The sequence below is a fragment of the Ambystoma mexicanum genome, chromosome 12 (genome assembly GCF_040938575.1).
Source record: "Ambystoma mexicanum isolate Mex_15411 chromosome 12, UKY_AmexF1_1, whole genome shotgun sequence".
NCBI lineage: Eukaryota > Metazoa > Chordata > Amphibia > Caudata > Ambystomatidae > Ambystoma > Ambystoma mexicanum.
In genome coordinates this window covers 378,966,308-378,974,929 of record NC_090936.1, presented here as the reverse complement: position 1 = coordinate 378,974,929, position 8,622 = coordinate 378,966,308, and the positions used below count along the sequence as shown (strand labels likewise).

At 44.9% G+C, this 8,622-nt stretch overlaps 1 protein-coding gene across 2 annotated transcripts; it reads right to left on the bottom strand.

Annotated features, from left to right (window-relative positions):
• Positions 1-2,303: 2,303 nt before the first annotated feature.
• CDKN1B (cyclin dependent kinase inhibitor 1B) lies at positions 2,304-6,060 on the bottom strand. 2 transcript variants are annotated; one of them, XM_069628517.1, is made up of 3 exons: positions 5,323-6,060; positions 4,369-4,487; positions 2,304-3,415 (listed from the first exon to the last, which is right to left on the bottom strand). In XM_069628517.1, exons 1-2 carry the CDS (start codon positions 5,753-5,755, stop codon positions 4,384-4,386), a joined length of 537 nt encoding a protein of 178 aa, XP_069484618.1. In that variant the 5' UTR covers positions 5,756-6,060; the 3' UTR covers positions 2,304-3,415; positions 4,369-4,383. The 2 variants fall into 2 exon arrangements, with proteins under 2 accessions (XP_069484618.1, XP_069484617.1); XM_069628516.1 differs by having other exon boundaries at positions 4,369-4,490; positions 5,323-6,054.
• Between the last annotated feature and the right edge of the window lie 2,562 nt (positions 6,061-8,622).

Sequence of the window (8,622 nt, the reverse complement as noted above, 5' to 3'; positions counted from 1 at the left end):
GCTCAACACTGGATTGTGCAATTGACCCGTGGCAACTCCGACAGCAATTTCGTGCCCTCTTCATTCAGACTCGTGTTCTCTTTGTGTCACTGTGTATTGGGCCATATTTTTTTCTGTGTCATAATCATTGAATTGAAAAGATGCAGGCCATATGTTGGGAGGGAGCCTGGTCACAAGCAAAGGGCCCCTCTTCCTACACCCCACAGCACACTATATTCCGAAATGGAGTTCTCGTTCTGTTTTGGTATGTTTGACAATCGTGCTTTTTGAATTATTTTAGCCATTTGGCCAAATATCCAGACAAGCACTTAATGAAATAGCAACATTATCTGGTATTTTGGTGCGAGCCATGTTTTCCAAGCATGGTCCGAGGCCGCACCTCCGCAGACAATGTCAAATGCCACAAAGCCGTACTGCATAAACACAGCTCTCCACACATCCTTGATAAGGAACTAATAGAAGTAAACATACACCTGGGTATGAATCCTTTGTTGGTTTTAATGTATTTGCGTCTTGTCTGATGTGTTACTATACACCCCCAACAGCAAGGAATGAAGTTACCTGAACATGTATTTATTTATTGACATTTTTATAGTGCACATCAGCCCTGGGGCAGCTTACATTAATGTTACTCATGAAATCACGGATACCCTTGTTGATTTATCTTTGATCCTGCCCAATACTAGAACACAGAAGCAAACGTGTTCATTTAGCTCATAGCCTCCTTATTTTAAAAGCAAAGCCACGTGCACCGTTTACAGTTTGAAATGATTATTGGTTCCACCCCTTTTTTGCCTGCCAGTACCCATTGTATTTCATTGGTGATAGGTGGATGTTATTACATGTATCTGCCACAGAAGGCCTATGCTCCCGTTTGATCAAGACGATAAAGATCCGGTGCATCTGATTTTTGTTCTTATCCCAACCATTTGCTAAATGATGCCTCTAGTTTCACCAGACCCATAGGTTTGTGTCGATATGTTATTTTGTTGATGAAGTTACACACTTTTGAACAGTTTGTGTTTGGTCCCCACTGCTGGTTTTAAAAGGTTTCCATTTGCAATCAACGAGAGTTCCAGTCAGAAAGTACAGACCCGGTTCACAAATGTAAGGGCACATTGTACCTCATTAAACTATAGTCTTCCAGGTATGCATAGCAGCCTACTCAGGGCAGGGTAACGCAAACTAAGATGTATTAGACAGCCCTTTACCTCATTATACAACTTTCCAGATCCCGGCTTTGAATTCAATCGCTGGTGCATGTGCGTTAGTTTTGGCGGGAAAAAATATTCTCTTTCCATGACTCAGAGGCATGGCCATTGTAAGCAGGACACCACGACATTTTGGCGGGAAAATAGTTGTTCGTTTGAATGTAGGCCCAAAATCAGGTTTATTGCCTCCCTTCGAATGCTGAGGTATTATTTTCTTTGATGCCCAATAAAAGCAGGCGGCTGTGCCATTTTCGGACGGGAAATAGTCCATTGCTCATGACAAAAAAACAGACTTCAACATAACGTGGTACTGCCATGAAAGCAAGCCTGAGCTCGAGTTTGTGGAGCGGCTGGGCATACTGCCTTGACAATAAGGAGTGTCCATCATGCTTTTCTGCAGAGAACCCAACATAAGCCCGTGTTTTTATTTGGAATAGGAATTAGTGTTCCTTAATTGTGGCCACTCTCTCGTTATATGGCTATTTTTTTCCTTTTCAGAAGAAACTACGATTCAGCTGTCTTGTGCGGAGTGCAAAAGGTTACATTGATCTTGTCGCGTTTGGGAACTGATGCAATCTTCCTCTAACTTGTTTACAGAATGTGACTTGAATAATTACGTTGTTTTATAAGTTTTGTTACGTGTTTTTCTTGATGCAACAGATTAACTGGTTTCTTTTGACAAATGACGCTGAGGAGTGCAATGTGAATGAAGACAATTGAATCCAGGCGGGCTCCTTCTAATAAACTGTAGCAAGGATAGACACAAGAGTACGTTTTCGACAATCTTACCCATGTTTAAGTCAGGTGGAGTGGGCTGTGGTACACAAGTTACTCGAACAGAATAACGAGTCCCACTCATTTGCTGGACTGCGGAGGTATCACGTAGTACTGCTGAAAAATAATGTGAGGAATATGTGCTAAGACTATACCCAATGCACACCTGAGGAAATGCAGAGAGTTTTGCTGCCTCTAGGACCCCCACCTTGGGTTTATCATTGGAGAGATTAATCAATACAAAAGCACACTATATTCCCCCCACACAAGCTGGGGTGTACAAATATGGGTCCGTTTTTCGATTAAAAAAATCCACTCTTTTGAGTATGGCATGTATTTATTGATTCGTGGAACAATCAGAATTTTCTTTAAAACACATTACAAAAAATATAATAAAACTTGGCTCAGTCTGCATACTTGGACAGCCATATTATTTTTATAGGAGGGAAACATCTTAATTCTAACAAAAGGTTTACAAATTCAAAAAAAGCCACTTGGGCTTTCATGGAAAACAGAAATTTTCTAGATATTTTTTTTAAAAAACAAATCTTTTACATAAATAAGTTAGTATAATTTCTCAGTGTCTTTACAGAGGTATGTACACGGGTAGACTTAAAAATCTTTTTTATATATACATACAGATACACAGGCAATGCAGAAATACTGTTGAATGATGTACAATACCTTTAGTACAAATTTAGTGTGGGAGATTTGCAGTATTCATTTAGGCCTATTCCAAAATATTAAAACGTAATGATGGGCAAGAACAAAACAAGGTTTTACATTATAAGCGCTACAGTGGATACAATTAACTTCTGCCATGGCACAGCAAAGTCTATGTGCACATGTAAGTAACAGGAACATTGGAATAGCCTTCGGGAATCGGCCTCCGACAGCTGGGACTGCTGCTTCTGGGTGCAGTCCTAACCAAGAGCATATTTTCACAAACATAAGTCTTCAAAATCACACTGGTTGAAAAAGCACTGGCTTTAGATTCAACATAGAAACTATAGCACGAAAGCACTCCACATCTCCCCATGTGGGCACCCCCTGCTGAGTCCATTTCCGGCAAGATATGAGTCTTAAGCAGTCCACATAAAGCATGATTTCCAATGGCTGGTTTGTGGGAAATAAATTATGCCAACGTTCCTTTCTTCTCCCCCAACGTAGGTTGTATGTGCTACATGAAATCTTAAGAACTATATACACAGGTAGTAAGTACAACGAAGCAAACCAGGAACTCCTAATTGCAAGATGCTACATATAATGCTTTTAGAGGCAGTCCTTCATAGGCTGCCTAATTGTAGTGTTATTTTTTTCAGTGCTTAAACAATAGTTGGCCCAGTCGTAGGAGGGCTTGCGATATGTCTGTAAAACTTTATACATCGCCCTGGTTCGAAAGGAATATATATATATATATATATTCTTATCTGCAAGAAAAAAAGAAAAAAGTTAGTAAAGTGTATTTATTAGAAGACCGATTTAGAGATTCACAAACAAATGCTTATACCCAGATTTCCTTTTGGGATTATAATTGGGTTAATATAGAGCAAAAATGCATAGGACTCCCTGACACAAGACTGTTTGTTGCGTTAGTGCGTGAATGTTTTAATGGTGTTTGGCTTTGAAACTGTATGAACGCACATTTCACGTTGTTTATAGAGAAACAGCATTGATTTTTGAAAGGCGCCACCTCCACCCTTTTTTTTTAAGGCCAGCACAATAAAGTCAACTTGTGGTCATCTGGAATTGAAGTGGAACGTGAAAGCTCCTTTCCGTGTCAGATACTTTACTTTTCGATTGGCCTGTCTCCGGGCTGTTCATTTCCCCTTTAAACACCCAAACAAAACAGTCAGTAGTATGGACATTTGCATACACACGCCTGCTGACGTGTTCCTCGGTTGTTTACCCCAGCACGACTGTTCGACTGGTTCTGCTCCCTTACTGAAGCTCTACCTGGACTTTTTTGTTTGGTTTGTTAACCTAGTACCGTCTGTTAGTATCACAGACTTCAAATGTGAAAACAGACTTTGTTTACAGCTCATGTTAACTGACAAACCGTATACCACTTGTTGTACTGTAGTTTCAGGTGTGAACGAACACTTTCCGTATAACTATGCGCTCAAATGTCCACGCAGAAGCTTTGGCACCCATCTACTAACCCAACTGTTGCGTTAGTTGCACATGTGAGTTAGGGTTTGAACAGCTGTATAGAGCACACACTGTTTAATTAGCATGTTTAAACCCTTGGATGCAACCGAAAAAGACGTGAATTCGAACTCTTAAAATGTTAAAAACCCGCCCGTCCACTAGTAGTGGATACAGAGAGACGTGTACATCTGCGGTGTTTGCACAATTCCAACATTCTGTTTTCATTACCCACCTGCAACAATGCATTTTACGTTTGATGTCGCTGCGGGTTGCGTTTGCTGGGCGTTTGCTCCACTGAATTGCAGGCTGGTGCGTCAGTTTCTGTCTCGCTGGCTGTACATGGCGGACAAGCTGCTAGAAAGGGGTTGGACAACAACAGGTTAGTCTTGTGCCATCTACGGTCGGTGTTTTATTTTTGCAGCGGCATACAAAAAAATGTAATGTTTAATACAATACATATGTGCTATTTTCCATACAAGTTCATTTTTTTTTTAATGCATGAACATGGGCAAATACGGTGGGCAGTGATTGAGGTTAGGTTTACAATGGTGAAACCGGATTTTAGGTGTACATTCCATGTTTCCTCGCTTAGTTTGCTAAAGTTTACTTCAGATAACAAGAGTAAAAGGGTGGCACAACTCGAGAAAGATGTCACGGACGGTGCATTTATTTTCTGCAAGATTGTTTTGAGCCATACGTTGATTGACAAAAATGTCAAATCTGAAACGTAGCGCTTATTGTTTTAGAGTGTAGCTGATCAGTGTTTCGAACGTGAAACTTTTTCTGCCCAAAAACCAAAGCATTTATATTTTATGGGATAACAGTTTACCGAAAGGGCGTTAAAGGTGTCCGCACTATTATTAGAAAGTAACGTTTATGTTAAATATAAGAATGGTTTTATAAGAAGATCCACATCCTTTATGCGGTTTATACTCGCATCTAATCTTACAGATGTCCCTACATCCGTAGCCTGGCCCGGAGATGTGACTTGACTGACCCCCAATGCCCCCCCTTACTCCCATACCTGTACATCAAGCATCCATAGTTCTACGCAAAACCAATGCAATCGTCTCAAAGGGGACATCACTCAGTCAGAACAGTTCAGTGTCAAACAAAAAAAGCATTCCAGCCCGCTAAGAACACGGGTAAACAATATTTCACCAAATCTAAGTATGTGATGCCTTACCTTCAGTGCTCGCTCTTTTCCGCTTTCCGGGGCATTGCTCCTCCGAATCCGTTTGGCTGTCCCCATTCCCTCTCAAGTCCCCAGATATTTCCTGAAAAGTCTCCGAACAGTTTCCATTAACATCCAAGCTCTGATCCGTATGCCCCCTTTTAATGGAGAACGGCCTGCTGTAATATTCGGGCACCTCGGTTCTGGGTACCGCTTTCCAGTCCATCTTGCCAGGGAGGGGTCGATCGCGCCGGGGGTCGAAGTTCCACCTCTCCTTAAAAGTCAATTCCACCTCTTGGGTCTGCCTAGCCAGGTCCCGTTTCAGCTCCTCGCGGTCGCATAAGCCGAAGAGATTCCTGCACGTCGAGAGCTTGGGGTGCTGCGCCTGCCGGGGCTCCATCCGCTCCAGGGACGGGCTGCTGCTGGACACTCGCACATCTGACATCTTGAAGAACCACTGCCAGGCAAGGCTCCCTGCTGGCGACTCCTACACTGGCGAGATAAAATCCAGGCGGAAAAAACGGGCACTTGAACAAGCACCCGGGTGTGGGTGAAGGGAGTGCCCGCGCTCAAGCAGATGTTCCAGTCCCTGCTCAGTGCGCTGGCGCCCGCAGATCCCAAAGCCAGAGATAGCAGCCTCCGTCTGCTGCGAGAGACGAGCGAGTCGCCGGGACGAACTGTTGCACTCTCCCAATATGGCGATGGCAGGAGGCGCCCGGACGACAGAGCTAGAGCTTCTTGACGGACAGCTCGGGTCTATTTAAACAGAGCAGGGCGCTCATTGGATGAAAAGCGCAGAGGTCCGCCCCTTCACTTCTCTGCTGCTCGCTCCTCCTCGCTGCTAAACTGCAATGGAGGGGGGGGGGGCAGGGGAGTGGGAGCTTGTATGTAAACAGCAGGCAAGCTGCAGGCTGACATTTACTACCACAACAAGGGGGCAGGCGGACTCTGCATCACTTGCAATCTAGAAATAGAAAAGTACCGCCTTCATTACACCCACTGTAGTAATAATGGGTAAAGACGACTGTTTTACTGCGGAGTCGCTATAATATTCATCGATCGCCCCCCAACCTCCCTTGCCCCGTGTGGTAATAACTGAATGCTATATTCCCAGGGTCTCAGGGAGTGGCTCATACACTCAGCAAATCTAGAAGATGTATTCCCCGACAACACAGGCTAATGCCTCATTACGGGGGGCGGGGTAGCCTGACACTTCGTGGAACACTCTGCCAACAAACACTGCCCATGAATGTGTGTGCTGCAATAGTCACCCATCGGCGAAACGCTGGTGGGTAGCCTGAGAATAAATGCCATCGTCGCGCCTCTAGTCTTCTGCCCCACTCCTCCCGCATGCAGAGCCTGGCGTGGGCATCTGACCGGAGAGCCATGGAGCGCCCAGACTGCTTGGAGAAGAAACACTGGCGAGGGTGTTGAACTTAGTATATGGGCATCTAATAACTATTTGACTGTTCAGCTAGGAGTCTGGCTCTGACAGGAAGGGACAGGTGCCCTGGCAGCCACATCTGCAGGCGGGTCTTTTGCCACAAGTGTGGAAAACAGACAAGGGTCACACTTAAGAGGTTCATGACTATCTTATGCAGGTGAGATAACACACTCTCGAGTAACGTGCCTAAGCCACACAAGCTGCTGAGATGTCATACTGAGAGAGAGGGCCTGAGATCGAGAGAGATCAGGTCGCATTACTCCGTTGTTGGAGCTCCGAGGAGAACTAATCCAGACTCTAGCGACACACCTGCGGAGAGTCAGACTTTACAGAGCCCCACTGTGCTTAGATGCTGTAGAGAGCGCCTGACACAATAGAGTAACGAGTGTAATAACCGCACACTTCATCTAATATGTGAAAACACTGTGCAGCACAACACCTGGAACAACAACACATGAAAATAGAAGGGAGCTGACTATGACTTGCTCAGGACAGAGGGCATTGACTACTGCAACAAAAGGCCACAACTCAATGTTTGCGTTGCTTTGGTAAGGTTTGCTAATGTTAGGTGTGTGGGGGTTAGGGGGCTCTCGTTAGGCAGGCGAGATCACATCGCGCAGAGTGGTGGCGGTCGGAGCTCAAATCTGCGCTTTGTGTCAGTACAAGGCGTGGCTCCGTTAAGGACTGGAGTAACAGCCAGAGAGAGGATCCTCGGATACTGCAAGAGTCAATATTGCAGCGCAGCCTTCATCTATACTGAGGAGTGGGGAGCGACCTACGGGATTCATTTTACAGTAAACGAGGGAGTGGGCTTCTCCACAGTTACTATACTTAGAATTGAAAAAGGGAGGAGGACGCATTTGGGAACTTATGCTGGAGTGCTTGGCGAGCTGCCGAGCAATATAGCCAGCTCCTAACGCAAGTTACTTCAAAACATCTATAGAGAACACGCATCCCCGGTGAACCTGTTCAGTCCCACTGCGGGCTAGCTAGGGCGACAGCGCAGACGCCGAAACAAGAACAGTCAGAGCATGAGAGGTGGTTTTTTGGGGCGGGGGAATTCTAAACAGGCTATGCAGCGAGTTGATCTTGACTTTTTTAAAACTTGTTTTACATAGAGGAAAGCGCGAACTGTTGGCGGTGGTGGTCCCTGTATAGCAGTGTACGAAGGAATCCTGTTTTTTGTCGAACTGTCTTTTTTTTTGTATTACGGTAGGTAACATAACGCTTATTTTAGGACCGGTGTTCAATATTTCCAAATGCTCGATGTAGCCAAGAACAGTCCCCTAGCTTGCGGACTGGAAGTTCTGCTATGTGATGACCAGAGCCGGTGCTCTTGCATAATGATTGCCTCTGAGACGAGGACTCATCAATGGGGATCTTGTGGAAGTGGAGCGTACCGGGAATTGTGCAGGTGTTATGTAAGCACGGTGAAGGGTACATTCGATGATGGTAGTGTGCATTGCCGGTGGGCGGGGTTTTACTTATTTAGGAGAGTCTGGGTGCGGGCACGTCAGGGACCTTGTGTGATGCGAGTGAATAAGGGCCCGATTCATGGCTGAAAAGCCACTTTGCACTGCTGACACAAACCCTGGTTCATGCAACTGTGCAAAATGTCTTTCTGCAGTGCAATGTCAGTACAAAATGACTTTGCTCTGAATTTGCACTGAAAAAATACACTTTGCACAGTTCAGTGACTCAGGGTTTGTGTGGACCGTGCAAAAATTCCATGAATCAGGCCCAAGGTGTGTGCTAGATGAATGCAAAGTGGGAGAGAGTGTAAGCGAGAGATGATCTGCATTAGCAACCTGTAGCCTATGTTTCTTCATCTACGTGTCCAAAGGCCTTTTCCGAGCTCCTCGACAAGA